The sequence below is a fragment of the Stenella coeruleoalba genome, assembly GCF_951394435.1.
Source record: "Stenella coeruleoalba genome assembly, chromosome: 18".
Classification (NCBI taxonomy): Eukaryota; Metazoa; Chordata; class Mammalia; order Artiodactyla; family Delphinidae; genus Stenella; species Stenella coeruleoalba.
In genome coordinates this window covers 15,525,387-15,547,892 of record NC_137164.1, presented here as the reverse complement: position 1 = coordinate 15,547,892, position 22,506 = coordinate 15,525,387, and the positions used below count along the sequence as shown (strand labels likewise).

The 22,506-nt window shown below is 39.9% G+C and overlaps 1 protein-coding gene across 8 annotated transcripts in view; it reads right to left on the bottom strand.

The window, feature by feature from the left end:
• The window catches only part of NEK5 (NIMA related kinase 5), a 68,802-nt gene that overhangs the window by 9,815 nt on the left and 36,481 nt on the right, over positions 1 to 22,506 (bottom strand). For 5 of the 8 annotated variants that reach the window (XR_013824760.1, XM_079902528.1, XM_079902524.1 and 2 more), the window contains 7 exons: positions 21,083 to 21,163; positions 20,789 to 20,857; positions 18,868 to 18,994; positions 15,623 to 15,733; positions 14,407 to 14,544; positions 9,015 to 9,113; positions 6,012 to 6,120 (listed from right to left, as the gene is read on the bottom strand). Coding sequence is in view for 7 of the 8 variants with exons in the window: in XM_079902528.1 (XP_079758654.1) it covers positions 6,012 to 6,120; positions 9,015 to 9,113; positions 14,407 to 14,544; positions 15,623 to 15,733; positions 18,868 to 18,994; positions 20,789 to 20,857; positions 21,083 to 21,163 (734 nt within the window). In the remaining variant the exon portion in view is untranslated. Of the gene's footprint in view, positions 1 to 6,003; positions 6,121 to 9,014; positions 9,114 to 14,406; positions 14,545 to 15,622; positions 15,734 to 18,867; positions 18,995 to 20,788; positions 20,858 to 21,082; positions 21,164 to 22,506 lie in introns of all 8 variants that reach the window. The other 3 variants (XM_079902529.1, XM_079902526.1, XM_079902530.1) reach the window with 3 other exon arrangements.

Genomic DNA, 22,506 nt, shown 5'->3' with positions numbered 1-22,506 from the left:
CTTTACACATACTATATTTCTTCTACTAATAACAACACTTGAGGTGGACATTATCATCATCCATTTATAAAGAAGCTGGGCTCAGAGAGGTTCAAAAACAGTGCCCAAGGTCTCAGAGCTCTTAACTATTAGGACCACGAATTGAAATTGTGTCTAAGGCTGCAACACTGATGCTTTTAGAAAAGAAGAAGGGAAGAGACCAAGAAAACTATCTCAAAGATCACAGATATTTAAGGGGCAAAGGAAAGAAACCTAGGAGGAGCTGGTAGGAACCAAGAGTGTTCGTCATGGAAGCCAAGGGAGCAGAGAATTTCCAGAGAGAGGGAGCAGTCACATAAGATGAGGACTGAGAAACAATCATCGGACTCGGCAATTTCAAGGTAATAGATGACCTTTGCAGGAATATTTCAGAGTTCTCTGCAGCCGGAGCCATCATATAGTGGATCAAGAAAGCAACGGGAGGTTTAAAAAGGTGATGACAATGAGCTAAAACTCCTCTGAGGGGAGCCCTGCTCTGAAAGGACAGTATTATCTCAAGAACATAAGGGGAATGGGTTTTTTTGGTGTTTTTCAAGATGGGAGAGATTTGGGCATGTTTATAAGCTGAGAGGAAGGAAGTAAGAGATGTTGAAAATACAGGAGAAAGGTAGATTAATTGATAGCAACATGGTCACTGAGGAAAGGCTGGGACTTAGAGCACCTGTGTAAGGAGGAGCTTTCAACAGGAAGGGAGACTGCTTTCCTCTGAGAAGGAAGATAGGGAGGGAGAAGGAGTCAAGGACGCATGTGTAAAAAATTCATGGATCTACACAACAGAGGTAATTCCACCTACAAAACACCCCCTCTGTGAAGTAGAAGGCAGGGCACGGTGATGAGAGCAAGGTGGATGGGGGTGAGTGTGCACGACTGAGGGTTTGGAGGGAAGCTGACCAGGCATAGGATTGCTAGGTATCACAGAGGACTCCCCTGGAATTGGAGATCATCAATTCGGGGTGGACCAGTAATTATAGCTCCCATGTGTTAAGCTGCCATTACTCAGGTATGTGCTTACACAAAATCTTGCCTTTGTCTCCATTCCTCTACAATGTAATAATATGTCTGTGTGAATTTCTTTTCATTGATCCTGCTTGATTATTCTTTTATTTCCCAGATATCATGATTCGTGGCTTTTAATCATTACAAAAAGTTCACAGCTATAATTGCTTTGAATATTGCTTTTCATTTATTCTCTTCTTCTGGAATTCCTTTTAGATATACATTGAGCCTTCATGCCTCTTAACACTTCTTTCACATTTTCGATCATTTTTTCCCCCTCAGATCTATCTTCTAGTTACTAATTCCTTCATTAACTCTATCCTGTTTTTAAACTGCTGAATTTTAATTTCTATTGGAAGACTTTTTTCACGTTCAGAAGTTCTATTGGTTGATTATCAAATCTTCCTGTTCTTTTTTGATAGACCTGCTTTTTTCTCATGTTTTCTTATTTTAATTAAATAATTTTAAATACACAATAGTAATTATTATGCAAATATTAAATACTCATCATATTATCTGAAGTTGTTTATGACCTAATTTAACTATTTGTTGTGTTTGCTGTCTCTCATAGTGGATTTAATCTTTAATTGTGAGCTCATCTTCAGCAGTGCTTTAGTGAGAAATTCACTGTAACCTGGATTGAGGCTATATCCCTCCAGAATGTTTTATATGTATTTCTTCTAGAGATCCCAGAGTATTACAATCTCTTACTGCGAATTTTAATGTTAATTGTTCAATGTACATGTTTCTAGACCATCCAAGTATTGTAAATTCAAACTCCAAATCTGAGTGAAGTGAAGTGAAGGCAAATCCATGGTTATAAATTTCTCAGGAAGTATTTTTCTCCCAGAGACTAAGCCAAGACAGACAAGCCACATTCCTGAGCTTTTTTCCTAGACCACCCTTGCACTGAAGAGCAGCTCTTCAAGGGTTCCATTTAGGAAGAATGGAGGGGAACCCAATGAAGAAACCCAAAACCTGTCAGATATGTAGGAGATAGGAAAGAAAGGAGGGAAGAAAATTTTAAAAACAAAACCAAAAAAACCCCACAAAATACAAAAGAACTTCCAAAACAAAATGAGCCTGCAAACTAAAATTCCAAAACACAAGAATAAATCTAATGGTAAGAAAGGTAAGGTGGGCAACAAATTTTTTTTTTAAGTTGGACCATTGAACTAACTCGAGATGAAATTATTATTATTTTATTTATTTATTTTTTTTTGGCACATGGGCCTCTCACTGTTGTGGCCTCTCCCGTTGCGGAACACAGGCTCCGGACGCGCAGGCTCAGCGGCCATGGCTCACGAGCCCAGCTGTTCCACAGCATGTGGGATCTTCCCGGACCGGGGCACAAACCCGTGTCCCCTGCATCGGCAGGCGGGCTCTCAACCACTGCACCACCAGGGAAGCCCAAGAGATGAAATTATTTTTATGGAGGCACTGGAAGAAATTTTCACATATTGGGGTATGGGGAAGTCATTCTGGCTTATACATGATTTGGCCTATACTTTATGTGACCTGGAACAGCCTGTCTTATGGCCAAACACACTTGTACATCTGCTTTAACCATTAAAGAGTGTCAACTCTGGGAGCTTCCCTGGTGGCACAGAGGTTAAGAATCCGCCTGCCAGTGCAGGGGACACAGGTTCAAGCCCTGGTCCGGGAAGATCCCAAGTGCCGCAAAGCAACTAAGTCCATGCGCCACAACTACTGAACCTGTGCTCTAGAACCCAGGAGCCACAACTACTGAAGCCCACGCGCCTAGAGCCCATGCTCCACAACAAAAGAAGCCACTGCAGTGAGAAGCCCGCACACCACAATGAAGAGTAGCCCCCCTCGCTGCAACTAGAGAAAACCCGTGTGCAGCAACAAAGACCCAACGCAGCCAAAAATAAATTAAAAAAAAAATGTCCACTCTGAAGATAGGGATAAATGATCCCTGTTCCTATGACACCAATGCTAAAATACTCCTTCAAAGATGAGGGTCCCTTCCCAGACACCAAGGTCATGTTGACTCGCTGTGTATGTGCTAATGGCTCTTTTGAAACCTTGAAGGAAGGTACCCCTGTAATGTTTGATGTTTGTTCTTTGTTCTGATAAGATTTAAAACTGTACTGAAAACCATGCTTCTCCAGAGGGCTTTCTTCTTCCTTGGTGGAGTCTACGCTCCTGGTCTATAGTTCGCAGTTTTGCTTGAATAAAACTCTCTTCTGTTCTTTATTATAGATTGTTTATAATTGGCATCGACAGAAGATTTTGATAAAGCCCTTAAAGTAAGTATGCTCAACAAGAGAAATTAAAGCACAACATCCATTTTAAAATGTTTTTAAATTATGGGAAACAATTATGCAAGAATGAAGCAAGAACATATAAATATAAGAAAAATAATTATAAATATTAGGAAATATGTAATCATTTAAGTTAAAAACCTAATAGATGATACCCAGAGAGAATTGGAAAACAGTATTCAAGAATTCACCTAGATTGAAACAAAGAATAAAAAATATGAAAGGGGACTTCCCTGGTGGTTCAGTGGGCAAGACTCCATGCTCCCAAGGCAGGGGGGCCAGGGATCGGGGAACTAGATCCTGCATGCATGCCGCAACTAAGAGTCTGCATGCCACAATTAAGAACCAGTGCAGCCTAAATAAATAAATACTTTTTTAAAAAATATGAACGTACAACTAGGTGTTATTGGGGACAGATTGGGAAGCTCTAGAATCTATCTAATGGCAGAGCCAAAATGGAGGGAGTAAGAAAAGCGATATTTGGAGAAATAATAGGTAAAAAATTTCCAGAACTAAAGAAAGTCATGAGTTCTCAGAAGAAAGTGAGCCAAGGAGGATAAAAGATAAATCCAGACTTAGAGATATCATAGCAAAACATAAGAATGAAAGAAGAAAAAGTACGTTATGAAAGTACTAGGGAGAGAGCACATCTATAAAGGAAAAACAATTAGATGATAGCAGATTTCGCATCAGCAATAATAGAGACCAGGAGAAAAAGGAAGAGGCTGAGAAAATTCTCCCCTCCCTCCCTCCCTCCTTCCTCCCTCCCTCCCTCCTTTATTTGCTAGACAGGTTGATTCCAATGTTCCCATGGAAAAACAAGTAAGACTAGACAGGAAAATTATGAAAAATGAAAGCCCCCCCAAACAATAAAACATATTATAAACATGTTTATAATAATTAGACTAGAAAGAATAGGAATTGGATACAAATACACATAAAAATGTTGTATATCATAAAAGTGGCACTTCAAATTGGTATCAAAAATAAAGATTTTTAATAAGTGGTGTTGGAATAAGTAAGGAGTTATTTGGGGAAAAAATTAAGTTGGAGCCACACTTTACAGTACAAGTAAAATTCAAGATGAAAATATTTAACTAAATAGAAAACTAAATCATAAAAGTACTAAAAAAAATTCTGGTATCATTTTTTATTAAATGATAAATCTAAGTAAACAAAAGTAAGAAATTTCCTCATGGCACAAGTCACTATAAATACATCAAAAAGCAAACAAAAAATGGGAAAATATTCTTGAAACATATCACAGCTAAAAGACTAATTTCCCTAAAATACAAAAAGTTCCCCAAATCAACACAATGTTAATAGCCTAAATTTTTTAAATGACTAAGGCTATAAATAAAACTGATTCCCAAAGGAGGAAATAAAGATGGATCTTAAGCATAAGGAAAGGCAACCTTACTCATAAAAGAAATGCTAATTAAAACAAACCTGAAATGGCATTTTAAAATCTATCAACTGTGCAATGATCCGTAAGTTTGAAAACACACTGAGCAAGGAAATGTACAAGGAAACAGGCACTTCCATACCCTGTCAGTGGAAATGTTCATAGGTGTAACCTCTGTGAAGGGCAATTTGACACTATCCAATTACAAACGTACATACTCTTTGACACAACACTTTGCTGTTCTGGGAATTTAAACTCTCTATATACTACTGTTTGTATATTATGATAGGTACTCAAGATACACTGTTAAGTGATAAAAGGAAGTTGCGAGATAGTATCTACATTATGAAACTGTTTCTATAAAAAAGAAAAGGAATATACACATACCAAGATATACAGATTTGCTTACATTTTAATGGAATTTCTCAGAAGAAGTATGCACAAGAAGCAGGTTGGATTGGTTGACTCTGGGGAGGGGAATTGTGTGGCAGAGGTAATGAGATAGCAGAAAGACTATGAAAAGAATATACCTTTTGAATTTTGAAACATGTAAATATATTACCTATTTTAAAAATAAATTATAATAATTTTAAACTTCAAAGGACTCCAAATTTTAGAACTAATTAGAGAGTTCAGTGAGGTTACAGGATACAACATCAATAGTGTTCCATACACTAGCAGTAGCCAAAATGTAGTAGGAGAAGAATGACCCCATTAATAATGGCAACAACAACAAAAAAGTTAAGTGGTATCTATATCATGAAGAAAACTACAAAAATACTGAAGAATATTTTAAAAGGCATAAATAGATGGAGAGCTATACTATATTCATGGATGTTAAGACTTACAATCACAAAGATGTGAATTCCCATAAATTAATCAACAAATGTAATCTCATTCTCATCAAAATCCCAACAAGCTTTTTCATGACACTTTACAAGAGAACGACAGGATGTATACGTTGAGTAAAAAGCAACAGCAAAGATAATTTTGAAGAAAATGATATGGAGACCAGAGGAAACTGTGAGGACTAGCCATACCAGATATCAAAAGGTACAATAAAACCATAGTAACTGACAGAATATCGCTGATGCAGAAAGGGAACACAAAGCCATTGGAAAAGAATGGAGAACCCAGAGACAAACCCATGTATATAAGAAAACTTGGTCTCCTTAGCTGGGTCTTTGAGGCTATAGTCTATGCCTCAACAACAGCATTTTAACTTTTTACCATTTTTACTATTTCCCGTGCTTCATTTAGGCATCTAGGTATGACCTACTTACGTATCATCATCATCAGATCTTGGTCCTGGTTGTTCTTCATCTACTTCAATGTCAGAGGCCACTTCTACCTTCCCCTCTTCTTTAGGAAGCCATTGTTTTAATGGTCCCACTGTTAAATGACAGAAAGAGAGATTAAAGCATCCCAGCCTATACATCTCGAGAGGGACATATACTAAAAATCCTATATTGAACATCAACCACAATGGTAAGACCTTTGAATAATTTCCATTAAAACAGAGAATAGACAGGTGACAACTGACACCAACTATTCTGCATTGTACTGAAGGTAGTAGGCAACACAAGAGAAAGAAGTAAGAAGAATAAGGATCAGAGATGAAGAGACAAAATAATCCCACTTTGGGAGTAGATGCTTTGATTGTATAGAAAATTTAAGAAAATCTTGTAAAAACTTAAGACTTTCCAACATTATTGCACTACCCTTATTCTTCGTTGTTTTTATACCCAGTATTCAGTTTATGGTTACGGTTAATCACTGATGTCTGCAAAGAAAACCCAAAGCACACACCCACAATTCTATCTTTTTTGGTGAGGGGAGGAAGGAGGTGAGGGGGTGAATTAATTGTTGTTATTCAAAATGTACTTTTTGGGAATTCCCTGGCGGTCCAGCGGTTAGGACTCCGTGCCTTCACTGCCAAGGGTGTGGGTTCAATCTCTGGTTGGGGAACTAAGACCCTGCAAGCCCCACGGCTCAGCCAAAAAAAAAAAAATCTTGACTCTTGTGACTTCAAATAATGCCCACATACTATTAAATACTTTGCAAACATTAAAAAAAGAATGAGGTAAGGCAGACTCTTAAAAATTAAAATTAAAAAAAAATGTACTTTTTTTCTCTTGGGAAAAAAATCAGAGTGAAGGTAGTACAATATTTAATTTCTTTATAGAAAGCAGCATCCCCTCAACAACTCTAAGATTCCAATGATTATGAGATGCACATATTTTGTACACCAATAGCAAAGAAAATGTTCCCAATAAAATGGGACAATGTTTTCTTAGCTCTTTTATATATATATATATATATATATATATATATTTTTTTTTTTTTTTTTTTTTTTTTTTCGGAACGCGGGCCTCTCACTGTTGCAGAGCACAGGCTCCGGATGCGCAGGCTCAGCGGCCATGGCTCACAGGCCCAGCCGCTCTGCGGCATGTGGGATCTTCCCGGACCGGGGCACGAACCCGTGTCCCCTGCATCGGCAGGCGGACTCTCAACCACTGCGCCACCAGGGAAGCCCAGAATTTATATTTTATATAAATTACTATAAGAACTCTTTTAGTCCTCCCTAAGCATACATTTTTAATCTTATATCACTCTTGTATATTCATAAAAATGAAAATATAGGTGAAAAAAATTGGATAAGGTATAACTAAAATTCCTCACATTCACAGTATTACTCCTCTGAATTGTTACTTTTTTAACATATCAATCAAATTATTTTGGATCCCAATTCAAAGAGACCATAATAAAACAATTCATGAGACAATCAAGGAATTCTGAATTACTTTTTGAGTCGATGTCTGAGATTTTTTTGTTTGTGGTAAAAGAAAAAATAACATAAATTTACCCTCAACTACTTCCAAGTGTACGGTACAGTATTGTTAACTATATGCACATGGTTGTACAGCAGCTCTCTAGAACTTTTTCATCTTGCATGACTGAAACTCTACTCCCACTGAAAAACAACTCCCTATATCCCCCTCCCCCCAGCCTCTGGAAATCACCATTATACTTTTTAAGAATTTGACTCCTGTAAATACCTCACCTAAGGGGAATCTTGCAGTATTTATCTTTCAAGACTGGCTTACTTCACTTAGCATAATGTCCTCAAGGTTCATCTATGTGGTAGCTTGTGACAGGATTTCTTTCTTTTTTTAACACTGAATAATCATCTATTGTATGTATATACCACATTTTCTTTATCCGTTCATCCACTGATGAACATTTAGGTTGCTTCCACATCTTAGCTATTGTGAATAATGGTACATTGAACATGGGTGTGCAAAAGCATCTCTTCGAGATCTTGTTTTCAATTTTTTTGTATATATACCCAGACGAGGGATTGCTGGATCAGGCAGTTCTATTTTAAATTTTTTAAGGAACTGCCATACCATTTTCCATAATGGCTGCACTATTTTACAATTCTACCAATGGTGCATAAGGGTTCCAATTATTCCACATACTTGTTATTTTCTGGTGTTTTTTTTTTTTTATATGGTGGCCATCGAATGAGTGTGAGATGATAGATCTTTGTGGGTTTTGTTTTGTTTTTTAAAATTTTTATTTATTATTTTTGGCTGTGTCGGGTCTTCATTGCTGCACGCGGGCTTTCTTTAGTTGTGGCAGTGGGGGCTACTCTCCGTTGTAGTGCTCGGACTTCTCATTGCGGTGGCTTCTCTTGTGGAGCATGGGCTCCAGGCACGTGGGCTTCATTAGTTGCGGCACGCGGGCTCAAGCTGCTCCGTGGCATGTGGGATCTTCCAGGTGCAGGGCTCGAACCCGTGTCCCCTGCATTGGCAGGCGGATTCTTAACCACTGTGCCACCAGGGAAGCCCCTCTTTGTGGTTTTGATTTAAAGTTACGGATGATTAATGATGTTGAGCATCTCTTCATATGCCTGTCAATGATGTCTGTTTTTTTCCCTCAAAAACCTTGGTGCAATCAAGAACATTGTTGAGACAGATTTTCTTAAAAGAATCGACAAAAGAACTAAAAGAATTCACAGAGAATTTAAAATGCTGGTTTCTTAAGTTGGCTTTAAAATTATGTAGAGCTAGCCTACTTTCAACTACCACTTTAGGAATTTTGCTAAGTATGTCTACAATAGTTAGCTTTTCCAGAATAATAAACTACCATATAACTTAGTGGCTTAAAACAGTAACCATTTATATAGGTCATAATTCTGCAGTTGGGCGATTTGGGCTGGGCTCAGCTGGTCGGCTCTTCCAGTCTCAGCTGGGCCCCTCATGGCATCTGCAGTCACTTGCCTGGCCACCTGGAGGTTGGCTGGTCTAGCATGGCTTCACTTGCGATGGCTTGTCTCTCTGTTCCACACGGTCCCTCATTTTCCAGCAGGGCAACTGGAGCTAGTTGAGAGATGGACAGGATTCCAAAAGAAAGAGCAGAAGCTCCTTAAATACTCAGATTTGCCACACCATCACTTCCGGTGCATTCTACTGACCTAAGCAAATCACAAGGCCAGTCAAGACTCAAGGGAAGAGGGGAAGAAAAACATTTAATGACAGAGGAGCTGCAAAGTCATACTGCAAAGGGCATGGATACAGGGAAGAGTGAAGGACTGTGCTCATGTTTGTAATTTATCATAACATACCTTTCCCACCCAAACTGTACAACCATCTGGTTCCTAGGTGTCTAAAGAGTATTTCACTTTAGTCTCCAGGAAAAAAAAAAATCCCTACCCTCTGTTAGCAAGTGGGATTAAAAATAGGAACTTTCCTCCAAAGGTGGAATTAAGAGCAAAGTGTGGCTTTTTTATTTTTTTGGTAAACTGTTACATGACTGCTCATGTACACACAAGTAGAAATCTCACCACACTTACATTTACCTATTTAAATCAACATATTTCATCCCAAATCATAGCCCATGTTACTTCCTAAAGCGCATTAAACAAATGAAATAGATTGATATATCTCATCTATGAGGTAGTCTGGCTAATTAAAAGCAAGCCAGAGTATTCCTCCTGGTGTGGGAATTTGACAGTTTTTGTTTTCCTGTCTAAGGAAGACAATTTTAGGAGACTCTTATTTTTGTTTAACAGAAGAAAGAATGAAAGGCTAACTACAGAAATGTAAATCAGCTGTTATCAGGATGTGCAACTATGATGTTACCAAGGCAACTGTGTGGCCCGAAAACTTACACTAGAAAAATAGAGGTTACCTTCCTACCAAGGATTCCCTTGGAGTGGTTAAACTATAAACAAAATTACTGACCTGAATTAATTACGCACATGTAAAAAAATACTTCTCTTTGAAAGAGTGTCACTCTTACTAGTTAGATTCATTTAAAAGGATTTTGTGAAGTCTTGCTATTTCAAACTTTTTAAAATTAGCACAAATTAAACATGTACTTGATAAACCCTCATTTTTATTTATTTATTTTTAATTAATTAATTATATTTATTTATTTTTGCATTGGGTCTTCGTTGCTGTGCGCGGGCTTTCTCTAGTGGCGGAGAGCTGGGGCTACTCTTCGTTGCGGTGTACAGTGGCTTCTCTTGTTGCGGAGCATGGGCTCTAGGTGGGCAGGCTTCAGTAGCTGTGGCATGCGGGCTCAGTAGTTGTGGTGCACAGGCTCACTAGTTGTGGCTCGCGAGTTCTAGAGCGCAGGCTCAGTAGTTGTGGCACACGGGCTTAGTTGCTCCACGGCATGTGGGATCTTCCCGGACCAGGGCTCAAACCCGTGTCCCCTGCATTGGCAGGCAGATTCTTAACCACTGCGCCAGATTCTTAACACAATTCTTAACCATTCTTAACCACTGAGGAAAAGTCCAAACCCTCATTTTCAAATGGAATTTAGAGCTAGAAACATCAAAGGAATTTATCTTCAAGGAGTTGGATATTTAAGCTGAAGACTGACAAACGATATACGAATCATGCTTAAATGTACGACAACGAATCCTTAAATGCCTTTATAAATTGTGTCTATTACACCTGTAATCAAAGTTATTAAAATCTACACATGCAGAAAGTCTTTACAAAGACTCCATAGAGCTGTAAGAATAATTAGCCTTGCAATTTCCTTATCCAACTTGATAGCAATACAAATATTGGCAATCCCATGCCTTTACATAAAGTGATAGTAAAAACGTGCTATGGCTGTATTTTCATTCACAGAGACATGGTGGGGCTTCCCTGGTGGCGCAGTGGTTGAGAGTCCGCCTGCCGATGCAGGGTACACGGGTTCGTGCCCCGGTCCGGGAGGATCCCACATGTCGCAGAGCGGCTGGGCCCGTGAGCCATGGCCGCTGGGCCTGCGCATCCAGAGCCTGTGCTCCGCAACGGGAGAGGCCACAGCAGTGAGAGTCCCGCGTACCGCAAAACAAAAAACAAAAACAAAAACAAAGGCATGGTGACTTACTAAGTTCTGGGCATTATACCAGGTGCTAGGGATGGAGAGGCGGAGTGGGGTGGTGATCAAGACAAAGCTCTCAGAAGCTTATAGTCTAGTGAGGAAGAAAGATATTAAACAGGAAACTAAAGTGAACTTTACTTTTATGATCAGAGAATTACAGTGTCTTGTGGGATATTAAGCAGGGAAACCAAACTTAGAGGAATGCAAAGGAGACGTGCCCTGATGTTTTCTCAGGCATTTAAAACAGTGGCTCCTGGGGGACTTCCTGATGGTCTAGTGTTAAGACTCGGGCTTCCACGGCAGGGAGGTGTTTCAATCCCAAAAAAAACAAAAACAAAAATAAAAAACAGTGGTTCCAGGCTTCTCTGGTGTTGCAGTGGTTAAGAATCTGCCTGCCAATGCAGGGGACATGGGTTCGAGCCCTGGTCCTGGAGGGTCCCACATACCACGGAGCAGCTGGGCCCGTGCACCCCAACTACTGAGCTTGAGCTCTAGAGCCCATGAGCCACAACTACTGAGCCCGCGAGGCACAACTACTGATGAAGCCTGCCCACCTACAGCCCATACTCCACAACAAGAGAAGCCACCGCAAAAAGAAGCCACCGCAATGAGAAGCCCGCGCACCTCAACAAAGAGTAGCCCCCACTCGCCGCCAACTAGAGAAAGCCCGCGTGCAGCAACGAACACCCAATGCAGCCAAAAATAAATAAATAAATTTATAAAAACGAACAAAAAACCAGTGGTTCCTTGTCAGTGGTACACAGGCAGTAGTTTAATTGAGATCCAGGTTTTTAATAGCAATCTCTAAAATTTCAAATAAAATTGCTACTGCATCTTTTTATGGCCTGAATTTAAATGATAACCATAATAAGGAAATGTCTTTCATGCCTTTAACCAATATTTGAGTGTGAATGAATTTGAGTATGAGACTGAATTCATGTGAAATTGTCAGAGGCAACTAACAGAGAAAAGACAGAGAGACCTTAGACAAACTTGAGGATTTACAGAAAGCTTATTAGAATTTTTTGGATTAAAGGGAAGCATGTCAATCAAGTTACAGGCTCTTCCACTCATTCATTCCAATTATTAACTGATTAAGAATCTCCTATATTCCAGACACCTTTGTAAAGCCCTGTTCGGCAATATAGCGAAAAGCAGGGAGGGAAGGGTATCTGCTGATAAAACATCAGAAATGGCCGGGAGGTTGCATCAGAGTGAAATCTTACAGGAGGAATTACTTTGGCAAAGGGAGGAGTCTTTAGAAAGACTCACCTTTCTAAACTGAGGGAGAAATATTTGCTGATGGAGAAGTGCTAGCAGCCCTGGTGCCGGGAGAGGCCATCCGATCTGGAAGGCACTTAGAGTCTGCAGAGTCTGGATTTTATCCTGAGGGTATAGGAGAATCTTTTGCAGGATTTAAAAGGATTTTTAGGATTATCTGGCAGGGGTGCAGAGGGAGAGGTAAAGAAAGAAGAGATGACCAGAGACAGGAAGTCAAGCTTGCTACAGAGATAGGAAAGATGGGGTGAGGCCAACAACACAGTGAGAGGCTGAAAGAGCAGAGAAAGCACAGCTGGGGTGGGAGGGGATGCCTGCACCTTTAGCAGGTTACAAAAGAAAATACCTACATTTTGCTTTGAATGCTACCCTTAGAGGCAAGTTCCTATGTTTAATCCCACTTGTTAGATTAAATTACTCATATATGCCTAATGTAAAGCCATCAATTTGAAAATGCAGTAAGTTCATGAATTAATTAATTTGGTATGCAAGATCAAATGACGTTTTCTATGACTCTCTCCAAGAAGCACAGGAACAAACCCAAGAAGACACATCATAGTCACCAGTATGTCACCATCGCAGTGTCCTGAAAGATGGGCGCCCCCCTCCTACCTGGTCTGTGGCCCCAGCCCTTGGCCTCCAGGCCAAGCCAGGCCAGCCCAAAATTTCTTCCCCACCGGCCCCCAGCCCCATCCTTACAGATGATGTTTCTATCCCAGGATAGAAGGGGAGGGAGCAGACATGCAATCACACTGCCGTCTGTGGTTTGAAGGTACTTGAAAGAGAGCCTTGAAGGCAGGGAGGCATTTCCTCTCTCTCTCCCCACTGCACTGCCACCCCCGCCTTGAGTTTTAAGTGTTGCAGCTGAGATAAGTAATAACACCGAAGGACTTCATCTACTCAGGGACTCTGGTCCCTTCTCCGGCGCCTAGATTTTAGTCATACCGTCTTTCTTTTTCTTTCTTTTTTTTTTTTTTGGGTACGCGGGCCTTCCAGACGCGCAGGCTCAGCGGCCATGGCTCACTGACCCAGCCGCTCCGCGGCATGTGGGATCTTCCCAGACCGGGGCACGAACCTGTGTCCCCTGCATTGGCAGGCGGACTCTCAACCACTGCACCACCAGGGAAGCCCATACCGTCTTTCTCAGTCTCTCAGGCCTGTGGATCTGCAAGTTCTCCCCACCTGAAATATTCGTTCCTCAATAAAATGCTGTCCATTCTTTCAGACTCACCTTTCACAAATATTCCCCTTCTCTTGAGCTTCACAAACGGGCAGACCCACTCTTCAGAAACAGTCGGGTACGACTCTTGCATTATTCTCAGTGTTGTCCTTCAACTTTGCAAGCACGCATCCGCCTCCATCACTGTCAGGTTTCTAACCAGTCCTCCGCTCCGCCTCAGCCTCGCATCTCAGCAAGCCCAGCCCTGAAACCTCGCCCCTGCGCAGGTGTTCTTTGTTTGATACCTGCCTGCCCCAATGGCTTTGCTCGTAGCAGTTTACACCTGCACACTCAGTGGAGGACCAAATCCCCACTGTGATAGGAATTCCCTCGAACTTTAGAAAGTAACGGTTGGTTTCCCTTAAAGTCAACAGCAGCATAATCTTGCTAAACATTGGAGGCAAAAACCCAAAGCCAAAAAAAACTATATTAAGATGTATTTTACGGCCCCCAGGATGGTAATTTGAGTCTGCTGAAGAGCTGTCAGAATAAACGGACTCTGTGAGGTAGCGCTAAGCACTAGCTCATCACCTACAAAGCCACTGGTCCTTCCTACGTAACTTTTCATCACTTGTCAACCCATCACATTACAGAAAATGATCCTACTCTTCTCAGAAGTTCAAGTCTTTTGTTAATGGCATTTGGAACAGGCTTGGACAAAGCAAATCAGCTTCTGAAAAGGCTTAGACACCCTCCCAATTCTCTCTCCAGGCTATTTTTATCCCCATTCTGCATTTACACCTCTGACAAAATTCCACAGGGGACTATGTTCTTAAAAGTAAACTACATACCAAATTCTCCATCGTTGGCAGAAAATGAGCTACTTGTTAGATGTGCTGCTGTCAAAACACTCATTAAAGTTCCCGGCGTTCCAAGCCGCCACTGTTTCCTGTTTTCTGGAATGCCTTCAATCACGATCACTCGGCCGTCTGAAAAGGAGCCTGGATTATTGAAACTAAAAATGCTTCTTCATTTGAGTTTTTATAAAATCACAGAATGTGAGATCCTTGGAGGTCACCTAATCCCACCCCTCATTTTACTAGCAAGGAAGCTGAGATACAGAAAAGTTTAGTGACAATATTATCATGTACTGTTGGGCAGGAGAGTCATTTTTTGCCCTGTAAACTGGCTGTTTTGGTGTGTTGACATTTCTATTCTATTTATTTTAAATTAGGTTTCCCCTCTTACTGTCTCATTGGCTTAGGATGGATTAAATTGTATTATGTTTGCAAGCCCTTTCTTGTAAATTTGATGATATGCAATATATTTTGTAATAGTATAAATATGGGTCAATTCACACACTTTTAATTACTAATCTCAGTGATATACTTACAGACTTCAACTTATAAGATGGGTATAAATTTTAGCTCTCCCCCAGCCCCATGTTGTCAAGAAGAACATAGGAAATAAGCAATAAAAATCTCCACCACCTGTAAGATCACACCCAGATATTGCTGGGACTCTCTGCTAAGGAAAGACTGTGCCAGAAGCCCAAATGAAAATGGAAGAATTTAGGTTGAAAATACCATCATATCCTAAACACTGCTAACATGGAAATAGCACTTTGGTTTGCAAAGCAAGTTAATATGTATCTTTGCACTGACTCTCTAAATCTTGTGGGACAGCTAATATTTCAGTTCTGATGTTACTGAGGAAAAAACGACCCTCTAAGAAACTGCAAGGGAGTTATTAGGCTAGCACGGGAAGGCAAATGAAGCCACCTGTCCCTCCTTGGGAGGAAGGTGGGAACCTGGATCTTTCTTCCTTTACATTCTCATAGCTACAGTGGCCAATTGTCTAGGATAATTAGTAGGCAAGTCTCTGCAGAGGTAGGGGAGAAACCAAAACAAAATCTTTGAAAGGCATTTAATACAAATCTATCGGGATTGTACTGAAAACTGAGAACTGTCAAGTCAGGGTGAGCACAAGCATTTGGGGTGAACACAGCTGCCTTTGGGGCCTCGCTCTCCTCTTGCTGACAATTCGTGCCACTGATATCAGCTTCACCCTCAGGCACAGTGGAGCAGGTGGAGGTGATGTCGGCTGTGGCCATCATTTGCAGCAGAGTCTGAGGAGACCCAGCATCCCACTGTCTCCTGTCCTCTGCAGCGGCAGCATCTGGAATGAACAACCCTGAGTATAAGGAAATAACTCGTTGATCTCAAAGCAAAGTGTGACTAACTGCAAGAAATAGTTCTTAGGAAACCTGGAGTCCATCAGCTGGTAACTTCAAAAGCAGAGAAATCAAGACCCTCAATCTAATACAGATTGCTATGGACCGAATGTTTGTGTGCCCCCTCGAATTCATATGCTGAAACTTAATGCCCAGTGTGATGGTATTAGGAGGAGGCGCTGTGGAGAGGTGATTAGGTCATGAGGGTGGAGCCTCATGAATAGGATTAATGCTCCTATGAAACAGACCTCTGAGAGCTCCCTCATCTTTTCCGCTAAGTGAGGACACAGCAAAACGATGGAATCGGGCCCTCACCAGACCCTGAATCTGCCAGCATCATGGTCTTGGACTTTCCAGCCTCCATAACTGTGCAAAATAAATGTTGTTTATAAGTCTCCCGGTTTATGGTATTTTGTTACAGTGGCCTGAATGGACTAAGACATAGATAGATCATAACTTACAAGACTGAAGTGATAAACAGGTTTAAAATTATTTCACTTTTATTAACATTTGACTGACTAGCCAATGTATTTAACACTAAAGAAATATTAACGGCGTGAATGGACAAATTCTTGAGGCATTTATGTGAACTTTAGTCAGGTTCCATAGAAACTGTTCCATTACCTTAATTTAAAAAATAACTTGTGTTATCATTTTCTTTATTTATTAGTATGTTTCATTATAAGAACTCTGGAGATCAGGTAAGTAGAAGAAGGAAACAAAAATTACCACAACCCCACTCTCCAGAGACCTAAAATTTCAAAATTTCCTTTTCGCATATAGTTTCTGCTTCGTTTTGAAACAAAAAAGGGGCCAAATGTTACACACCCTTTTATAACTTGTTCTTTTCAATTAGCAACATACCATACCTGTATTATTGAATATTGTTCTACACCACCATTTTAAAGAAAACATGGTATTCTGTTTCATGGATATATTATAACTTAACTAATTCTTTTTTGCTGGATTTTTAGATTGCTAGAATTTTTTACTATTATAGACAACACTTTAATGAACTCATTTGTAGTTAATTTTTTTGACATTTATGATTATTTTCCCTAGGTAAACTACTGAAAATGACAATGCTAGGGGCTAGTATTATAATATTTTCTTTACCAAAGGCTTTCACTGTTAAAGCTGAATCTATTACTAATTTATTCTGTGATTTTTTCCTATGTATTTTGAATAGCTAATTCTTCCCTAGCCAAAAAAAGAAATACTCACCTATATTTTCTTTCACTTTATTTCCTGACATATAACTTCATTTTTTTACATATAAACTTTGATTTTATTTTGGAATTTATTTTGTTGTATCATCATATAGGGTCTGATTTCACAATTTCCCCCAAATTGTTAACCATTTGGTCCTAGAGCATTTATCTGAGTAATTCTTTCTTTTCCCATTGACTTATGATGTGACTTTTAGCATATGCTAAATTATGATACATACTAGAGTTTGTCTAAACTTTCTCTTTTTTCATTACTTTTTTTATTCTGGTGCTAGTATCACATTGTTTTAACGACTATAATTTATATAATCCAGTTTGATATTTGGAAGGGCAAGTGCCCCTCAATGCTCTTCTTTTGTAAATTTTTTGGCTAGTTAAGAATCTCCAAGATCCCCTCACACCAGAAAAAAATCCTATTGTGCTTTTGATTGAAATTGCCAAAAATCCATATATTTATTTGGAATGAATATTTCCAATATAGAACAGTGTTATTTCTCTACATTTATTCAAATAATCTTTAAATACCTCAGTAAGGTTTTATAGTTTCCTTCATATGCTCTGCACGATTCTTGTAAAGTTAATTCCCAAGTTATATGTACACACACACACACACACACACACACACACACACACACTCTCACACATATCTGCTGTTGTTACTATAAATGAGATCTAAAGACCAACTGGGGAAACTATTTGCAATACGTATTTCAGGCAAAGGTTCAATTTAAATGAGTCTCATAAAGAAAAAAACAAACATGCCATTTTCAGTAGAAAAATGGATAAAGGATGTGAGCACATAATTCACAAGAGAAATACAGATGTCAATAAACACATGGGAAATTGTTCAGCCTGAATAGTAATTACGGGAGCCCAGTTTAAATTAAGAGACCGTTTTCAGCATCAAACTAATGAAGTGATTTTTAAAAAAAATCTAAAAATAAGCATACATGTCTTTTGAGACTTATAATTCACTCTCCTCTTCCCAGAGGAACTCACGCAAAGAATAACCTTTGATTTGATTCTTTTCACTGGAATTGCTTACACTGAGGCCACTCAGGGCCCTTGATAACCAAACCCTGTGGGCTGTTACTCAACCTGCCTCATTTGGTCTTTCTCTTCCAGTTGATACTGCCAAGCCCTGAGGCTCCTTCCAGAACGTTCTCTCCTTCTTTGGCTTCACTCTCTTCTGATTCTCCCAAAACTTGTTTAAACAATACAAGCGCCTGTCCTAAGCCCCATTTCCTTCTCACTCCAGTCCCAGTGCCTAGGTGTTTTCCACCACCATCAAGGTTGAAATACTGTGCATATGCTAAGGAAGCCCTGATTTGCCCCAGAGCTTTGGTCTTACTCAGCTATCACCTTCTAAACACCTCCAGCTGATGCTCAGAAAGACCTAAACTCAACATGTTACAAAGTTAAACCATTACATTATCTCTACTGACCTCCCTCTGCGTGACGTATGCACCTGTTTGGCTGGTGATAGCCTTGTCCATCTGAATTAGATGACCTGGGACACACAGGGGGTGTGTCCCAGGTCACACCCCCTGAGACCCAGAGGGTCTCTTCTCTGAGACCCTCTGGGTCTCAGGGGGTGTGACCTGGGACCCTCTCAGGTCACACCCCCTGAGACCCACCCTCCTCTCTGTGGGGCAGAGAGGAGGGTGGGTCTCAGGGGGTGTGACCCCTGTGGTGGGCAGAGTCAGAGGGGCCAGGTCTCCGTCCAGTTCAGGGTGAGGTGGGGGACAGGGGACAGTCAAATCACGGGAGGCAAGCTGAGGAGGAGAGAATTCGAGATGACTGCCAATAAAATGGTTCCTTCTCATCTGCAGCTTTGAAGGGACACATACCTGCTTCCCGGCAACAGAGTTTTTCAAATGCTTTGTCTGTATAATCTTCATGCTCCTTTATACATTTATACCCTTTAAACTTAACGTCGTCCTCAGAGGTCAAAGTTTCATTCAGTATATCCATTGCCTAAAGCAATTTCATGGTGTTTCATGAGAAATAAGCCATATTTGGGGGGGAAAAAGTTTGAATATTATTTCATGTTCCCAGTAACAACATTTACCAAGGTATGCAGTAAGTATTCAATGTATGTTTATTACATGAATCGGTAGGGTTTTAAAACTAGAACTGTGTTGGAACACGACAGAAGCAGAAATGTGTTCGTTTCTTCTCCCTGTCAACAGTGATAAGCACTGATCAAGTGGCAGCTAATCTGATGCAGATTTCCTGCCTTCAATCTTATTCTCCTGCAGTTCCATTCTAAGGAACTTTCAAGGTTAGCTCATCTACGCCCTGCTTTAAGCTTTAACATTCCCAGTCAGGTCCCTGAAACTGCTTCTAATATTCCATAATGAAAATGAAAATGATCGCTCTATTTCAAGTATTATCAAAGCAGAGAATAACAAAGGATGAACAAACTGGTAGATAAAACTGTGTGGAGTCCATTCGTTTTTCTAGCAGGCCAACTTCGGTGCCTCACTTCACAGAAGCACCGCGGATGGACCAGCCCTCAGGCTCCAACCCAGACTCAGGTCCCCAGAGCTGCTTCCTCGGGTACTCACAGCTCTGGGACACTTAGAGGGCCTAGTGGTTACAAGTGAGCGCTAACTACCACCACTCTACTGAAGTCTTTGTAGCAAAAGGCTAATAAAAATCTCAAAGATAGGTGGAGCACAGAGGATTTTTAGGGCCATGAAAATACTCTGTATGATTCTATAATGATGGATACATGTCGTTACACATTTGTCAAAACCCAGAGAATGAGTGAACCCTAAGGTAACCTAAGTACTTTGGGTGATTATGATGTGTCAGTGTAGGTTTATCAATTGTAACGAATGTTCCACTCTGGTGAGGGATTCTGATGGTAGGGAAGGCTACATGCCCCGGGGGATGGGAGCAGGAGCTCCATGGGGAATCTCTGTACCTTCTGCTAAATTTTGCCTTGAACCTAAAACTACCCTACAACATGAAGTCTATTTAAAAAAAAAAAAAGAATCCTTCACCACATGCACATACATAAATCTGAAAGAAATAACATTAAAAAAAGTTTTAAGCCAATAAAAAAACATGAAAGGAAGAAATTGAGTATATAATTTATATATATATATATATATATATATATATATAGGTATACACACATTCATACTTAACTTTTGGTAATTTAAAAGGCAAACTTGGAGAAGGTGAAACAGAAACACAAATCAGTTAATTCTGATATTTGTTAGCAGCTCTGGTAAAAAATGGGATTTAAAAAGATGTTGAAATCAAGTAATAAAATGAGGTTTGAGTTTACTGTATTCATGCATTTATTGCTGTTTCAATTCAAGCCCGAGTGCATAATTGAGATTCACCCAAAGATCAGTACAAAGTTATCAATCCCAATCAAGATCTAAAATAAATGTGCATGGTTTCAGGATGACTGCTCATTTACATATTTTTTAGGTGACTGTATTAGTTGTTGACTATATATTATGTCTTCTATTTTAATCTGGCTATAATTTAAAAGTTACTATTATGAGGAAAATAGCTCCTTTATAATAGAACAATAAATTAAAATGGAATAATCCATCTATAGGAATAATCTCAAGTTTAAAAAGAATGGAAGGATAAAAAATATTTTGGAAGACTTGTCTGAACACCAGACATCCTTCTAGGAAGATTTTAGAAAATGCTCCCTACCCTCTATGGGAAAAGTTCATGAAACATGCTATTAAGACACTCATTTTCTCATCCCTGCTAATAGAATTTTACTTAATGGCATACCTCTTCCTCTTGGAGGGTGTCTCCATCAGAAATACATTTGTCTAAATTAATTTCAAACTTTATCCCTCTCTAGAAGAAAGCAAGAAAAAAAATCTGTTTCGCATTCCAATAAAAACCTTAAAATTACAACTCCCAACTTGACATTACAGATACTTAAAACCATTAGTCTAACATCACAAAATAAGGCAACTCCATAAAATAGTAGGGGTGAAATCCTAGAGGCAACCCAGATTGCAAGGTGCTGATCCCCAGCCAGATTTTTAAAATGAAACTTTAAGACAAAATGTTTATTACCTTAGCTTTATGTTTTTGTTCCGGAATTTTACTTTCCTTTGTGTTCTGAAGTCCAATTTGTTTCAAGTCTCTTTCAATATCCTGAACATTTAGAGAAAAATTAAAATCTAGCATTATAATATTGATCAATTACATCTTCACAACACCCCTGAGTTCACAGCAGGGTCTGTTTACGTTATTTGATTTCTTGAATGAATCTGATGATTGATTTGAGAATGAAAACATACCTTTTGCAAAGGAAAGTTAACAACAGTCCACTAACAACTTGGGCACAGTGTCCATTAACGTGAAATAATAATACGTTTAACACTGGCATTGCAGTGGGTAGGTAAAACGCTATAATGTGACAATGTTTATCACAGTCCAATACAACCTAATCTAACTCAAGAACGTAATTTTGACTATAAGATCCTTCCGTTAACAGACTTATGATCTTAATCAGGAAAACAAAAAAGTGCACAGCTCATGACAGTATAAAGGGAGGACGGGGCTCTAAAAATTGATGGGCAATTTGAAGGAGGAGGAGAAGACTGTAGAAGTACTGACAAGCATTTCAAAGGAATGGTCAAGGGGTGAACTTTAGATCCTGAGCTTTCTCGGGGTTCAGTCCTGGGCCCTCTGCCCCTCTCTTCCTTAATACACAGGGGTCTCAGTAACTCCCATGAATTTAAATGCCATCTTTATGCAATGACTCTTAAACGTGTCTCTTCAGGTTTGATCTCTCCTCCCTCTGAGCTTCAGACTCACGTATTCGGCTGCCTGTTTGGTACCATCTTCACTTTAATATTCATTCCACAGTTTCATACTGAGCACCCACTACGGGCCAGATACTGTCCTACACAATGGGTTGGTGCAGAACGTGACCAGAAGGTCCCTGCTGACACGGAACTCACGTTTTACTGGCGTAAGATAGGTAATAAATGAGTTAAAGTAATGACATAATTTCAGAAGGTGTTAAATGTTATCAAGAAAATAAAATAGGGCAGTAGCATAGGAAACGAAGAGCAGACGAGAGTGATACAGGAGAAGCCTACGTGGCATTTGATTTAAGCCCTGGAACGGTGCTGGACCTTGGCTTGTGAAGGTCTGGGGAAAGCGTGTTCCACGTGGAGGGAAAAGCAGGGCAAAGGCTCCGAAGCGAAGCAGGGATGTGATCTCTCAGATCTTCCTGACTCAGCACATCCAAAGTGGTTCTCTCGAGTGCCCTTCCCCCAGAAGCTTGCTCCCCACTCTTCCCCATCTTGGTAAAATGTACTATTCCTTCCGAACCAGAAACTTATGAGTCTCCGTGTGTGTGTGTGTGTGTGTGTGTGTATAAATGCTCTTTTCTCTCCACCATTTCACATTAGGTCCCTATCACCTCCCCCTTAGAATTAATTACTGCCTCGTCTAAGTACTTCACACACCGCATCTGTCAGTTTGAA